This window comes from Populus trichocarpa, chromosome 1, assembly GCF_000002775.5.
Source record: "Populus trichocarpa isolate Nisqually-1 chromosome 1, P.trichocarpa_v4.1, whole genome shotgun sequence".
NCBI classification, from domain to species: Eukaryota; Viridiplantae; Streptophyta; class Magnoliopsida; order Malpighiales; family Salicaceae; genus Populus; species Populus trichocarpa.
In genome coordinates this window covers 43,060,657-43,077,350 of record NC_037285.2, presented here as the reverse complement: position 1 = coordinate 43,077,350, position 16,694 = coordinate 43,060,657, and the positions used below count along the sequence as shown (strand labels likewise).

Genomic DNA, 16,694 nt, shown 5'->3' with positions numbered 1-16,694 from the left:
CCATTTGGACCATCTGCTATACCATCTCAGGTATCTTAATCTTTTTGGAAATAGTCTTAAGGAGATGCCTGCTGGTATATTACCTAAGCTCTCACAGCTACAATTCCTTAACGCGAACCGGGCGTCCGGCATTTTCAAGACAGTACGAGTAGAGGAAGTAGCATGCTTGAATAGGATGGAAACTTTGAGATACCAATTCTGTGATCTTGTTGACTTCAAGAAGTACCTCAAATCTCCAGAAGTGAGGCAATATCTGACCACATACTTCTTCACAATAGGACAACTAGGTGTGGATCGAGAAATGGATTCTTTACTTTATATGACACCAGAGGAAGTCTTTTATAAAGAAGTTTTGGTTCATGATTGCCAAATCGGTGAAAAAGGAAGGTTTCTTGAGCTCCCAGAAGATGTTTCATCTTTCTCAATCGGAAGATGTCACGACGCAAGGAGCTTATGCGATGTTTCTCCATTTAAACATGCAACTTCACTGAAGTCCTTGGGGATGTGGGAATGTGATGGGATAGAGTGCTTGGCTTCGATGTCAGAATCCTCCACGGATATATTTGAAAGCCTCGAATCGCTATACCTTAAAACTTTGAAGAACTTTTGTGTCTTCATTACAAGAGAAGGAGCTGCTCCACCATCATGGCAATCTAATGGTACCTTCTCTCATCTTAAAAAAGTGACAATAGGTGAATGTCCAAGTATGAAAAATCTGTTCTCCCTTGACTTGTTGCCAAATCTCACAAACTTGGAAGTGATTGAAGTTGATGACTGTGACCAAATGGAGGAGATAATAGCAATTGAGGATGAAGAAGAAGGCATGATGGTTGAAGATAGCAGCAGCAGCAGCCACTACGCTGTTACCAGTCTCCCAAATTTGAAGGTTTTGAAATTAAGCAACTTACCGGAGCTAAAAAGCATTTTCCACGGGGAAGTGATTTGTGATTCTCTACAAGAAATTATTGTGGTTAACTGCCCAAATCTGAAGAGGATATCACTCTCTCATCGCAACCATGCTAATGGCCAAACACCACTTCGAAAAATCCAGGCATATCCAAAAGAATGGTGGGAATCAGTGGAGTGGGGCAATTCCAACAGTAAGAATGCCCTTGAACCCCTGTGTGTGTTTTGGGAGTCTTTATTTTAGTAGTGGGAAAAGCAAGCAGGCAGGCAGGAAGTCCAATAAAATGCATTGCCAAAATGGTACGTCTCTGAATCTGCATCGTTTTAATTCACGTTTGTAGAAATCTTCTTCCTCATCTGTTTCATTTCAGTTTCTACATTGTTAGTATTTCCAAGTGCCCACCCTCCATTGCCTTTTTCCATTTTATCACTCCTCACTTCCATTTTCACCATTTTCTTTCAGTTGCGAGTCTAGAGAGATCGGAGGATCCATCCCCATGAATTATCACAAGAAACCATAGAAATGAAATTTGTGGAGAAGGTGCAAATAAAATTGGGAAGAGATGCAGACGGCCTGGAAGAAAATAAAGCATCACAACAAAGACAATCAGCCAAATGTGAGGAGGGAACAGAGCCTCTGGAGAATTTACGGTGTTAAAGGCATCAAGAATCATTCTGGGAACTGAAAAAAAAAATTGTTTTGGGTTTTTGTTGTAAAATCTAATATTCCTTGGCAGTACTATCTCATCATGTTAAAAATCTTCCTGCATCCTATTGTAGGTTATCCGTTGTTCTCTATTTTTACTACCTTTCAATTTTATTTTTATTTTTTACTTGCAATGTGTATGCAAGACTCTGTACCTGCTTTCAAAGATAAACTGTAATGTGAAGCGATGCTGAGAAATGTGTTCATGTTCTTATCAATGAATTTCAGCTGTTCATGTATTTTTGGAAGTGTAGTGCTGGTAGCAGGTTTTGCTTAGCTCTGTAATTTCTGCAATATCATTACTGTCAACAAACTGGTAGCAGAATTTTATTTTAAAAAAATAAAATAAATAACCACAGCCTGTATGATTACTAGAGTCAGACTCGAGAGTTTTTTACATGGAGTAGATGCATTATAACTGGGGGAACGTGCCGATTTCATAAGGTTGATCGGGAGAGGTGTGAACTACATATGCTTGAGCAGTGTTAGAATGGGATTATATATCAGCTGACACGAATAAAGCATCTCTAGCTCAAAATGGGTTGCAGATACTCCCGAGAAGGATATAATATGGAAGAGACAATAAGATCTATGATCATCACGACGATTGCAATAATAATACACTAGTTTGAATTTTCACACAAAAAAATATAGATATATATTAAAGAGCATGTGTTCGGAGTTTAGTGTTAAATGTGGTTAGCTAAAAAAATGATTTTATTTTTTAAATTAATTTTTTAAAAATATTTTAGATTATTTTAATGTTTTGATATTAAAGCAAATTTTAAAAATAAAAAAATTATTATTTTAATACATTTTAAATAAAAATATATAATTAAATAATTTTATTGATAAAGTTAGCTAGCATCATGGGATAAAATTATAAACAAAAAAAAAAAAAGTTGTAAAATAGAAAAGGTAGACGGAGGGTAATATGTATAAGTATGGGGGTGTCCCATTAATTTCAAGTTCTTACAAACCAATCAAAACCATCCAGCTAGGACTGTCTAGATAGATGAGGCGCGCCAAAAAAAACCTCACTCTCTCTGTCTATGTGTCTGACTCTCACAACTCCAACCGCTTTCGAAGTCATGGCTTTGCCTTTATCCTCTTCTTCTATCATCATCTCTTCCAAGAAGCTCTCCTTCAATGTCTCCATCTCTCAAAAACCGACTCAAAAGCACCTTTTCCTCTCTGCCCATTTTGCATTTCGACTCAATGAAGCTCGTAGCCAAGTCACAGCAAGACCTGCTGTCCGTGCCTGCAACTCTACAACAAGTACTTATGCCAAGGTGTGGTTTTATGTTTTTCAAATCTCCTCTATGAAATGAAGGGTTTTCCAATGCTGATGGCATAATGTACTAATCAAGGAAATGGTATTGACATAAGATTATGATTAGGGTCTCCTTAGTTATAGTCAACAAATATTTGAATTCGAGCTCTTTTCTTTTCCCAGCTTCACTGTTCGAATTTTAGGCGTCAGCATGTGTTTTAATGATTTTTAATTAGACAAATGGTGTTGATGTACTACTGGTTAGGAATAAGGTAACTGCTGTGGCAGCTGATAGTAGTGGAATTGGTTCTGATTGGGACTGCTACACGGAGATAATTAGTCTATAGTTCTGGTGAAAAATTAATTAGTAATCTAGGAAGAATTGCAATAAAAAATTTTGAAGACTGCAGAATCAAGTTTGGTTTTCCGAGTATTTTATAAGAAAATAGGAGCCTTAGGGTTTCTTCTTACGTGTAATGCAAAAATCTCCTAAGCATCATCAACCAATATATATGGCCTTTGTTCATTTGAATGCTGGGCATAATTCAAAGTCTTGCTTTATGTGTTTCCATTTATGAAAAAGTTCACTCCATGGATAGAGGAATCTGATTCCCAGAAGCAATTTTTGTTGGAATAAATTGATGTCTATTTTTCTTTGTCCTTGTTATTTTTAATTGCAATTGACTGGCAATAGTAGATAACCTGGTATGATAATCCTGTCTATGCATTGCAGTTTTACTGCAAGAAACTAATTTATTTACCCTCTTTGTATCCATAATTATGCAATTTTTTGCCTTTGTCACTTCTTCTTTCCTTACACACCGATTAGACTATCTACCTTATGGATCAAATAGGGGAAATTATAATCCCCTTTTCTGTAGTGCTTTCTAAAATGGCTTTTTGGTTATGTAGGATCTGGCATGCGAGCACGATTCTCCTCCTAATTTGTACATGTCGACTTTTGGAGATGGAACGAAAAAACTTAAGAGTCTGATTGCTATGATACTTATTTTTATCCAAATTTCTGCACCAGTACCTTTGAGTGGTTGGGACTTTTGGTATGTTTCTCCAGCAAAAGCAGTGCTTTATTCTCCAGACACCAAGGTCCCAAGAACTGGGGAGCTTGCATTAAGAAAGGCTATCCCAGCAAACATAAACATGAAGTCCATACAGGTTGTTATTAGCAATTAAATTACTACATAACTTCCCTAACCTAGAAATTAATCAGTTTGCAGACCATCTTGCTTTTGCTTCTAGACTTCTCTCGAGGACATTTCATACTTGCTAAGAATTCCACAAAGAAAGCCTTATGGAACCATGGAGGGTAATGTGAAGAAAGCACTAAAGGTACATGCTGCACTTTATTGATTCAACAAGATAAAAACTCATTGTCAGAGTGGTACTATTCAAAAGTATGCAGCTCAGTTCAATTAATAAAAATTATCAGATGAGATCTTTGTTTAGGAAGATGCTTTCCATTTTTTAGCTGTTCTGGGATCTCACATCATGATTTTCTCCATCAATTGTTTTCTTCTGGCTTAGACATGGGCCTAAACCATTTGCTTCTGCCGAAAATTACTTTTTATTTGCACAAGTTTAGTCCCATGTTATCCAATTGAGCATTATTAAATTTGGAAACCACATTTTTGTTGTTAGTTTTTCTTTTATTCTACATATTAAGCCTCATCTGTTCAAGTTTCCTTGCATGCAATGCCATTAGTGATTTTAGTCTTCTTGAGTTCATTTCCCACATCAACATGTACAATAATTTAGTGTTGTAAACAATTAATTCCCCTCATCGACGATGTGTATAATGAATTTATATAATTACCTGGGAGTTTTTCTTTCTTCTTATTTCAGATAGCAAAGGATGAAAAGGATTCTATCCTGGCAAGTCTACCAGAAGACTTGAAGGAAAAGGGGTCTACACTGTATGCATCTCTAATAGATGGGAAGGTATTGGAAAGAAATTCATAATTTATTAGCTCAATTTGATGAGAAAATTTGTTAGCTTGAGAGAATTGTACCAGCATTGGTGGACTGGAACAGATACAGACAAGATAAATTCCAATGTGCTATCCTTTTAAGCTGTTGAATGAATTGTAGGAGCATAACCAGAAACTTGAGCCAAGAGCACATGAAAAATATAATTTTGTTCTGCAACATAATACTCTTAGTTTTATTAGCTGCCACAGCAATATACAACACATTATATCAGCAATCCATCTAAGTTACAGAACCTTTCTCCTGTTGGGGATGAGAAACTAACAAGAAGCTTAATTTACATGGTTTATGCTAGAACTTGTTATAATTATACTAAATCTCCCTCGCTTTTCTAGGGTGGTTTGCAAGCACTCCTTCAATGTATTAAGGATCAGGACCCAGATAGAGTTTCTGTTGGCCTTGCATCTTCACTGGATGCGGTTGCAGAGCTGGAGTTGCTGCAGGTAAATGTGACTTCCAGTAATAATGAATAATTTATCTCATGTAAACCATATAAAAGAATAAAGTTGAGATATTTTCCTTAAAATCTTCACACTTCATATATTGGGGATTGTGTCTTTTGCCCCAAGAATTTGATGATATAGATAACTACAAACTTGTGGATAAAAGTTAAGCATGCAGCAAATCTCAATGTAAAGCTTTTTGCAACAGGCTCCTGGGCTGTCATTTTTGTTGCCCCAGCAATACTTGAAATATCCAAGGTCAGTCCTCTCCAGGAATATCCATATAAATTTAATTCACCAATTTAACTGAAATTGCCATGTGCATGCCACAAATAGATGTGTCTCTAACAAATGAGGCTACCATTCTTAAATCATTTATAGTTGAATAGAAGATAGAAGCAATAAATGAAAGCTTGTGGTACATTAAAAATAATCCTTGATGAATTTAAATGGTTTTTTATCCATTACATCCAATGAGAATATCGGTTATTCACTCTTGTATTCTGAGTTTCACGACTTGCAACTAATGTGCTTGTTTGGTAGTGCATTTTGAACTATGTTTGGGAGCATTTCAAAAGTGTATATGCCTTGAAAAAATATTAAATTGATGTTTTTTTAGTGCTTTCTAATTATTTTAATGTGTTGATATCAAAAATTTAAAAAAAAATCTATTTTTATTTTATTTTAATATATTTTCAAACAAAAAGCACTTATAAAAAACACACTATACATCTTTCTTCTTCATACACTTACTTTTCATGAGTAGCTTCTTTGCAACTACTTTCACAATAATGCATAAATTGATAAAATAGGACATGAAAACATAATTAAAAAGATTTACGTCATGATATATCAAGAGTTTTTTCATAGTATTAGAAAGTCTAAAATATCACCTAAAAAGGGGTGAATGAGGGCTTAATTGAAACTTTGATATTTGAAATTTAATTCTTTAACACTTAAAATTTCAACAACAACAATCAATTATGCAAGGCACAAATAGAATGAGATAGAAATCAAGAAACACAAACCAATTTTATAGTGATTAGGACAATCACCTACTCACATCCGTTCAAGTATTTACTATCAACTCACATTCTTAATAAGTGATATCTTATCGATGCACAGATATTTACGAGATCAAGATTAGAAAACCTATCTCTCACAATCCTTTTCAAAGATCAAGATTTAAACCTTTCAATGGCTCACAACCAAAGATATTCTCAAGTGGTTCAAGTAACCCTTACACTTTTTCAAAAGATATTCTCTCACGAGAATTTTCACACCTTACAATGAAGAAAATGTTACAATAAATTGAACTCAAGTCTTTATGAATGTAATCTAGCTCAATGAGATTGTGATTTGATGCCAAAAAAAGTTTAAAGTTTTGAGAAGATTATGAAAATAATAAAAGCTTTTTAGATAAGAGAATTTACAAGCATACGAGTGGAGTAAATTTGTAAGGTTGTAAGGTTGTAAGGTTATTCACATGAAGTGAATAAGTGTTTTTTATAGGTGAAAAATCATCACTTAGACGTTATATACACTTGGAAGGATGGAGTAAAATATTTTGAACTTTTGGAGTGTTCTTCCATCTATTAAGAACGGCCATATCACCATTTTTTTTTATAAAAAAATAGTTGTTACACAAGCTTGAATGTAAAATAAATTAACCACTCAAGACAAGTTAGCTCTTGAGTATAAAATAAATCAAGTATAATTTTTTAAAAAATACTTAGTTTATGTTATCCATTGAAAAAGAATTTGAGTGATAATACTAAAATATATGATAAAATGTGTAAGTTTTGACAATAAAACTATTTTTGGATGATAAATTCAACAATAAGATTTTTTTTTATGCCAAATTAAATTCTACAAAGACTTAATTACATGAAATTAAGTTTAAGCATCTTTAAGTCAAGCTTGCATCCAAAAGGTCCATATTGCTTCAATTTAATGTAGTAAAATTCCTACAACTTTAAAACTTTTGACATGCATGTCAAATTGACTAATTACTGTTATCATCAAAATCATTAATCCATAGACTTTGGGCTAATAGCATTTTCATAGGTTGACTCAATTTCTATAAAATTAAATATTATTAGGAAATATACGATCTGTCTTGACTTCATTTTGGTTCTAGCTGTTGCCTTCTCTGTGTGGCTAATTTGTCAATTTGAGACTGCTCACTGATGTGCAATTGTTGTATTTGATTAGCATCTTACAAACTTGTTTATGCTTTGCGTCAGCATCATCTTTTCATTTTTTTTGTAGGCTAACAGGCAGAGGGACTGTTGAATTTACCATTGAGAAAGTAGATGGCTCAACATTTTCCCCAGAAGCTGGTGGTGAACCAAAAAAGAATGCCAAAATTCAGGTTTGATAAACTTCTGAATGTCTATGCGGCAAGCTTTCACATTATTTCAATTAGATATAGAGAAACTTTGCTATTAGTTTGTGTTAGCTCCTTTGATACCTAAAACATTTTTCATATATATCTCCTCCACCCGCTGGCAAGCCATCTCCATGCAAAGAAAAAAAAGATGACTATGATGGCCAGCCATGTAGGAGAAATCTGAGCTCAGGCACATATTGGCTTAAGCAGGCTGATCCTCAAATATTGTGAGCTTGTGCATCATCATGTTAATAAAATGTTGTTAGGGAACACATAATACCATAATATGAATGATGCTTTGCTTAGCCTGGAGTTTATGAGTAATATTTAAACAGGATCTCATTGGTTTATTGAACAATTCTCAAACCAGATGACTAAACTGGAGTCACCTTTTGGTTCTTGAAATACCTTGTTGAGTTTAAGGGGACCCCCCCTCCCCCCCAGCAACAGATATAATTCTGGTTTCAAATGGCGTGCTTGTTTACATGAATTGCATTTCAGTTTATCATTCACTTTTCAGTTCTTTAAGGTACGCCAGTTTGTTGCTCTGCTGATGTTATCCACCATTGCACCTTATGTTTTTTTGTTAATGGCCAAATATTGTGCCTAACCGCCTGCAAGCAATGAATATCAGCATCTTATGTGATAAATATAACTTCAATACTTGTAACTGTCCTAATGAATGTTGATTTCTTTACCATACATTTAATACCAACTGATGATTAACACTTGGATTCAGGTTGTTATAGACGGATTCTCAGCACCATTAACAGCAGGGAATTTTGTGAAACTGGTAAGGTAGTTGAACCTCATCTCAGCCTTGTGGAAATTTTATTTTCCCATCCTTTCACTTCACTCCATCCTCAAATTTTCCTTGTCCAGTTTTAGTTGACATGCCATTGCATCCTATTGTTTTTCTTTTCTTTTCTGTCTCAGAAGCTTTGATTTATGCCTACTTTTTATTTATTACTTTTCCTTTCCAGGTAGCTTTGTTTTAGATTTTACCATGTGAAAAACATGCCTCGGAACTGAAACATTGAGTTATTGGAATGTTCTGCCCTCTTTCAGGTAGTTGATGGAGCATATAACGGGGCAAAGCTCAGCTTCACTGACCAAGCTGTTCTCACTGACAATGGACTTGATAAGAACAGTGGTTACAGTGTTCCCTTAGAGATAATGCCATCGGGCCAATTTGAACCTTTGTACCGAACAACATTAAGTGTCCAGGTACAGAACTCTTATTTCTATTTCTGTGCGTTCCATGCAATTGCAAGTAGCAAAACATTTTTTTTTTCAATGTTATATAATTTCCACTTTCCATGTGGAAGGATGGAGAATTGCCAGTTCTTCCACTATCTGTTTACGGGGCAGTTGCAATGGCACACAGTGAGGTTTCTGAGGACTTCTCTGCACCATATCAGTTTTTCTTCTATCTCTATGATAAAAGAAATGTAAGTGCCATCCACACTAACAAATAAAATAAAATATGAATGTCTGAATTTCTTCACATGATGCCATTGCCCCTTGTCCTTCCCTATCACCCCCTTATCTTGGTATTCCTGTGTGTGTCTTGTAGGCTGGTTTAGGAGGGCTATCTTTCGATGAAGGGCAGTTTTCAGTTTTTGGGTATGTCTTTGATAAACTTTTTTCATGGTGGTTGTAAATAAGTTTTTGAGTCGTATCATGATATGCGATTTCAATATGCAGATACACAACCGCTGGGAGAGAAATTCTTTCACAGATAAAAAGTGGGGATATAATTCAATCAGCAGAGCTCGTGGAGGGTCAGGATCGCCTCATATTGCCAAATGAGAACTAACATAATCTTTACCACAGGAAGACTCGTCATTCTTTATCTTCATTGCACTTGTTATGGGATCAGCCTGATTTTCTTGGTGCAGGTTGGTGTCCTTGTGTTGGAGACCTCTGTAAATCTTTCTTATTGCCTCAATTACTTGCATTTGATATTGTAAAACTTGCTTGCTCTGATATCAATTTGTTTTATTCTTCCTTTCCAACTAAGCTGTTGATGACATGATTGGATCTGGAGCATGGTAAATTTAATATAAAAGCAATGGCATTCTTTGGTTTGGCGGATTGAATTACATTAAAAAAAAAAACTAAAAAGCTTGGTTTTTTACTATGTACACTCAAATTTCACTATGAAATTATTATTTTTTTCTTGAGAGAAAAACTCATTTAACATGGTTTTAGAAGTAAAAACGTTTTTTTTTTCAATGATATTTATTTATCATTATCATTTTTAATGGGGACAAGTGAGTTTTTTGACATTTTAAATAAGCAGTGTAACGACTTAAATATATGTATTAAAAAAAAAACTAGAGAGAAGGGTTTTGTGGCATATTTGTTCTTTGAATTCACCTTAAAACAACCATATTGCCTTTAAATTTAAAAATAATAGAATATTCTTTTGGGTCACTTAGATTTTTTTAACATGGTTATTTTGTAATTATGTATTATGATAGGGCAATTAAGTCTTTGACTCTATATAAAAATAATTAAAAACAAAATTGGCGTGTGTCTTACAAGAGGCAGCAAGTGGGAGGTATTCATATTTTTTAAGCGGTGCATACGACATCTCAAGATGGTCAAATGTCATCATCATTAGCGTTAGAAGCGGCGAGTTATGGTAGAGCGCGTGTTGACATAGGAGGTCCGGTTGACCTCTGATTAACTTTTTTTACCATTTCCTATCTTTTTTTCTTTCTATTGGCCAAGAAATTCACGTCATTAAAAAAAATCAATTGTGTCTTTCATTTTGTGTTTCAATCAATTTTAGTTCTTATTATTTTAATTATTATTTGTTTTGCTTTTAATGATTTTTAAATTTTATTTGTTTTTTTAATTTCATCTCCAAGCATTTTATTTCATTTAATTTTTGTACTCAATTTGGTCCTCATCTTTTTATTGTTATTTTTATACCATTTTCTTAATTTATTTTAATTTTCAATTTAGGTCCACATTGTTTTCTTTCATTTATTTTTTATGTCAGATTTCGTCTTTATTATTTTGATTATTATTTGTTTTATTTTTTTTATTTTGAATGATTAAAGATTTTGCACATTTGTTTTTATTTTACTTCAAAATTTTCTTGTAGGTCTTTTTCTTTAAATTTAATTTTTTATCTTAATTTCATATCGTTGGTTGCAAGTTAGTTGAGTTAACCTGAATCGACTTAGGGTTTTTTTTTCGATGCTTTTTTTTTAGTTTCTTTTTTTGACATTAGATTATTGGGCTTTGTGCTTTATGATTTTTTTTTCTTCTCTTTTTATGAGGTTGACCTGGGTTGCCGGTTAGTCAAGTTAATCGAGGTTTACTTGATTTTTTTATTTTTTTTATTGATTTAACTTCAATTTTTGTTTGTCTTTTTTTTAAAAAAAATATTATTTTAACTTGATCTCATATTGCGAGTAGTGGGTTGTTGAGTAAGCTTGGGTTTTCTCTTGTTTTTTCTAACATTTTTTTTTTAAAAAAAAATTTTATTATTTAACATTAAGTTATTAATCCTTTAGTTTTATTATTTTTTTCATTTTTTATGGGATTTTGTCTGATATGTTATAATGGATTGTAGGTTAAGTAACCGTTTGGTAACGTGGCTGTGGGTGAGGTTCACCCGCAGCCACACATAATATCGTTTGGTAAGGGAAAAAAAATGCTTTTCACTGGTAGGACCCACTACAAATTAAAATGAAACCGCAGGTTTTGGAGAAGTAGCATTTGGCTGCTTCTCCTGAGGCAGGAAGCTGTAACAGTGGAGCCATACTCCACTGTACAGTGCGAGTGAATTTTAATTCACTCGCACTGTTCACTTAAACTTAAATCAGTTTTTTTTTCTTCAAAAAACCAGGAAAAGTTTAGTTTTTTTTTCTGAAAATCCAGGAAAAGTTAAGTGATTTTACTCGCACTATTCACGTGAACGTGAACAATATTTTTTTTTGTTTTTTTAAAAAATTAGTTTAAGGTGAATTAAATTTACTCGTACTGTAATCTCAATTTTATTCCTGATAATATTTTAACTAATTTTATTGCATGCTCAAAAAATCATGAAAACTGTAGTTTTTGTCGAATGAATTTTGTACGTAATGAAATTGTAAAATATTTTTAAAAAAATTGAGTTTTACTCGAAAAACTAGTATTTAATATTATTTAATAACACTACATAAATTCGAAGGATATCACATGATGACGTAGCATTTGTAGAATTTGATCGCAATTCCAATTATGTTCTTGCCGAGTCCGACCCAGTTAAAAAAAATTCAGTTTTTATTTTTATTTTAATTGTGTTTTATTCAAAAAATTAGAAGGAGATCGCTTGATGACGTAACAAAAAATTCACTTTTTGTTGTTGCGTGCTTAAGAAACCATGAAAAATATAATTATTGTGGGATAGATTTTGTATGTGATGACATTGCATATAGTTTAATGGAATAATAAAAAATATTTGATATCAATATTATTTATTTTATGATGTAATAATAGTAGTTAAATCTACAATATTTAAATTAAAAATATTTTTTAATTATTTTATAACCTCAATTTGAAAAGTATTTTTTTAACCAAACACATTAAACTACTTTTTGTTCAACCTCAATTTTAACCACAGTTTTAACCAAATATATATTTTTCCAAACCAATCTCAACTAAAAGTACTTTTTATAAAACAACTTTTTTAAAACCACAATCATAACAGCAATCGCAATACCAATCACACCCTTAAGATATCCCAACTTAACTTGAATGATCATTGCTTGAATATTTTTTTTTAATATTTTTTTTTAATATTAGAAAAAACTTAACCTTGCCTGCAGTGTAAAGCGTGCAATCGTCATATCAATAATCACATAATCAACACGTACCAAAATATGCAGCATTGTAACGTAGAAGGCTAGAGAGTTGAAGTCCCCGTTAAGCCATCAAACTGTTAGGATCATCATCAATCTCCTAAATTTGAAAAACTAGCTGATACATAAACTATATTAGAACAATCTTTGATCATTCCTTGTAGGTTACAATAAAAAATAAAAATGTTAAGCAGAATATTGAAATTATAGTGAATTGTCAAGACCCGTCCATATGAAACAACAAAAGCATATGATTATGAAAATAAAACATTTTTTTTCTCACAAGATTCACTGTTGGGTTTCAGAGAAAATTAAAAAAAAGGAACAATTTAAAATTAATTCATTGTTCTTACTGTTGTGCTCTTCTTCCTATTCTTCATCAGTCTGTGCTTAATAGAGTGAAACCAGACTGTCTACGTTAGGCAAAGCGTCATAGCCACCCCCTGTGCGTTCAGAAATCTGCTTGCTAATATTATTCCTTTCTATCAACCATATATAACCCTTAACCAGCACCGCAGAGCCACCATCTTTCTTCTAGGTCTTTCCTGCGCTAGATTAAAGGCAATGATATTACAACCAGATGCCTCTCGCCAATGAAGAGCTCCGTTCAAAAAGACCCCACTGGTTTGCAAAGGCAAGCCAGAGCTGAATTCTTGGGACTCTCTCTCCCAAGTATTTTTCTTAATTTAGTGTACACACATGGATTTCGCTTATAATGCTTCAATGTATAAACTCTGACATTTCAATTATGGACTCATTGTATCTTTCTTTTTTTCATGTAGGTTATTAAATTTTATTTTATTTTGACCAACTGCATATTTTGATGTCAAATTGAAGCCCAATTACTTCAAATTTGTTGAGCAAATACAAGTTTGAAAGAAAAAGGACCGAGGTGAAAATGGCAAATAAAATAGATGGTAGGTTCAAAAATAGTGAAAAGTTTACTTTGATCCCTATATTTTTCAATTTATAAATATCCAGTCCCTTAAATTCTCAAAATTACAATTTTAGTCTAAAGCTTTATTTTTTTTATTTTTAAATTTCTAATTTAAGAGAGGAAAGAGAAAGTGGCTAGATTTTGGTGAAAAATAAGGTGTCTTAATTGATATTGATTTCGACTACGAAAAAATTTGATTTTGATGTCAATAGATTTTTTTATATGAAGGGAGTTTCACATAAGTGTTCTTTGTTCTTCTCCTTACCTGGAATTGTAGATATGAGCTCAGGAAGTTTTTTTATTTTAGATAGATTTCGGGTTTTTGGATGGATTTTTAGGTTATTTGAGGTCATAAATTGGTTTATCAAGATATATAAAGTGTTTTCTATGTGTTTTTAGGTTAAAATAGGTTGAAAGTCAAGTTTTTAGATAAAAACCCTAAGGCCTGATTTTCTGACGATCCTGTGATCGCCGAAAACTAAGCCAATAAACAACACATTGTTTGCTATATTTTTTTTAAATCACATCGTCCACCCTTTAAAATAAAAAAAAATAAGGTGGTCATCTGCCCTTTAATGTTGAAAAAAAAAAAGATATGGCACACGAGCCATGCCTTTCTTTATGGGCCTAGCGATAAAGTTAATTAGGTCTTTTTTATAAGCCAGACGCATGAGTTGGCCCATGCTTTGATTGAGAGAAGAGAAAGTCTTGGCTGATACTGATTTTAGCTATAAAAAAAAGATCACTTTTGGACTCAATAGGTTCCTTTTGATGATGAGAGTCTCACCTCTTCAGTACCAAACATTGTTTTAAAAGATTTTACCCATAGTATTGCAAATATATTTTCAAGAAGATTGCTATAGGTATGGTATGGTTGTTGCTTCTTTGACCTAGCTAGGATATATAGTATAAAGGCATTTTCTTTCTTTCGATCTATATATTTACAAGTAGTATGCTTTGGTGTTGTAAATACATTTTAAATAAGGAAGAAAAATTTGCAACTTGAGTTATAGACGTGACTAGATCAAATAAGATAGTTTTATTTTAATTAGATGATAAAAAATAAGCAATGATAACAAATTGATCAAATTTAAAAAATAAAATGATCATGATAACCTAGGAAACAATAATGTAGATCAATTAGGAGACAATTAAATATGTAAGGATAAAATTGGGTAAAAAAAATGACAAAAACATTAGCCCAAGTTAATTTGAGTTAGCATGACTAACCTGTAACTTGGTAATAAAAATTGAGTGAACCAATGTTAACCCGCCAAACTCGCGGCCCAAGTAATGAGATCGGGATAAATCAAAAGAAGAAAAAACAAAGAAAACCACAGCCTATATCTTAAAAAAAAACCATCAATGTCCAATGATGAAATAAAAAAAGAAAAAGAAAAAAGAAAAAAAATGATATACAATCTACGTTAACTTTTCAAACTTATGATCTGAGTTATTAGATTTAAAACACCCTATTTGAAAAAAAAACTGCAAAGCTCAATTCCTAACCTCAAGCTATGGAAAAGTTTTTTTTATTTTAGATAGATTTCGGGTTTTTGGGTTATTTGAGGTCATAAATTGGTTTATCAAGATTTATAAAGTGTTTTCTATGTGTTTTTAGGTCAAAATAGGTTGAAAGTCAAGTTTTTAGGTAAAAACCCTAAGGCCTGATTACTATTCATCTATATATTTATTTTTGGATTTGAATTTTGCTACTTATCTTTATTTTTTTGTTTTGAAAAAAAAAATCTTCTTCCTTACCCCAATGTCTTTGATACCATTTAGATGTTTTATTTACTTTTATTCATGGATAATTTGGGCCGGCTATACAAGGGTAGCCTTCTAGGTTTGCCCCCTAACCTTCATTTTCATCTTGTTAACTTGGCTACAACAAAAAAAAAAAATGAGAGAATCCTAAACCTTTATATATTATCATTAAAAAATATAATAAAACACCTGGATAAAAACATTGTAGTAATCTAAAGTAACTCAATTTTTTCCATTTTAATCTTCAAACTTTTTTGCTTTTCAATTGCAGCCTTATAAGACAACATTATTGACCAATTTATTATAATTTGTTATAGAAAGAAAAAAAATTCAACGAACCAAAAATCAAAGTATAAAAAAAGAAAAAAACCCATGACCAATTTTAAATTCGAGTGAAAAAGCTCTTTTTAGTCCTCCTATCTTCCTTTGTCTACTTTTTTTCAATCTTTATAGTTTTTGAAATTGTAGTTTTTTATTCAAAAGTTTATTTTATTGATTTTTAAGTCCCTAAATTTATTAAAAAAAAAAGAGAACGTCATAAAAAAAAACATTAGAGGAGATATTAAGTCTTCAAATGACAACACTCTGACAATCAAAATGATTGATCTGAATGAGGTTCTATTTGATGAAAGGAGTTCGATGGTGATAAATGTTTCATATAAACATGTTGGAAAAAGTATATTGGGGTACAATTATATTTTTTTGAATTCAATTAATTTTTTTGACTAATTTTGGGGTGTTTTGGAGTTGGTAAATAATTTAATGTTTTATGGTGTTTTTAAATTGTTTTCAAGTAAAAACGACTTGAATTTTGGGTTTTTATACAACAACTTATTACTTAGTTTGAAAAAAAGAGAGTAGATAACATGCCTTACTCTTGAGAAAAAAATATAAAACAAACCTAAGTGCATGCCCAAGTTTTTCAATTAAAGCTAGACACATGAGCCTAGCCTAATTTTTTTAATTTAAATTTATTTTTTAAAAATTAATTAATTTAAAATATTATAAATATAATTGATTTAATTTTTTGGTTTTTTAAAATTTATAAATTATTAAGGGCTTGGAATTTTTTGGTTTTTTTTTAAATTGTATCTTTCAATATTAGGTTTATTGGAAATAAATATTCATAATTTTGTTTTAATTTGCACTCTATAAGATTATTTCAGTCTCATGAAACGAGTCATGAGTTTGGCAAGTTAATTCAAGTTGACTGAGTTTTTTTGTTATTTTTTAATTGATTTTTTTTCAATCTCATCCTTCAACATTGAGTTTATTAAGAATTGAACTTCGTAATTTTTTTTAATTTTTTTCTATGAGATTATTTCAGTCTCATAACATGGTCCATGGTTCAACGGGTTAACCCAGATTGACTTGAATTGTTTTTTAAATCATTTTTTAATTGAA

General features: G+C 32.0%; 2 protein-coding genes across 2 annotated transcripts in view; both read left to right on the top strand.

Annotated features, from left to right (window-relative positions):
- LOC18095629 (probable disease resistance protein At4g27220) overlaps window positions 1–1,851 on the top strand; it is a 119,512-nt gene extending 117,661 nt beyond the window's left edge. Inside the window, exons 6-7 of the mRNA XM_052449936.1 lie at window positions 31–1,206; window positions 1,370–1,851. Of these exons, the coding sequence (XP_052305896.1) occupies window positions 31–1,150 (1,120 nt within the window). The 3' untranslated portion in view covers window positions 1,151–1,206; window positions 1,370–1,851. The remainder of the gene's footprint in view (window positions 1–30; window positions 1,207–1,369) is intronic.
- Window positions 1,852–2,645: 794 nt separating this feature from the next.
- Window positions 2,646–9,742, top strand: LOC18095628 (peptidyl-prolyl cis-trans isomerase CYP37, chloroplastic). The gene is made up of 12 exons (XM_006370248.3): window positions 2,646–2,904; window positions 3,798–4,058; window positions 4,143–4,232; window positions 4,746–4,841; window positions 5,225–5,332; window positions 5,541–5,590; window positions 7,604–7,706; window positions 8,464–8,517; window positions 8,793–8,951; window positions 9,053–9,175; window positions 9,301–9,350; window positions 9,432–9,742. The coding sequence occupies exons 1-12, from the start codon at window positions 2,665–2,667 to the stop codon at window positions 9,541–9,543; spliced, it is 1,446 nt and encodes a 481-aa protein (XP_006370310.1). The 5' UTR covers window positions 2,646–2,664; the 3' UTR covers window positions 9,544–9,742.
- The last annotated feature ends 6,952 nt before the right edge of the window (window positions 9,743–16,694 follow it).

What these genes read in the sequence shown, in the direction of transcription:
- LOC18095628 (XM_006370248.3), top strand. Translation starts at nt 2,665, where the DNA reads ATGTGTCTGACTCTCACAACTCCAACCGCTTTCGAAGTCATGGCTTTG. An exon ending in TAAACATGAAGTCCATACAG is followed by an intron (nt 4,059 to 4,142) that starts GTTGTTATTAGC and finishes TTTTGCTTCTAG; the next exon opens with ACTTCTCTCGAGGACATTTC. An exon ending in GAACAACATTAAGTGTCCAG is followed by an intron (nt 8,952 to 9,052) that starts GTACAGAACTCT and finishes TCCATGTGGAAG; the next exon opens with GATGGAGAATTGCCAGTTCT.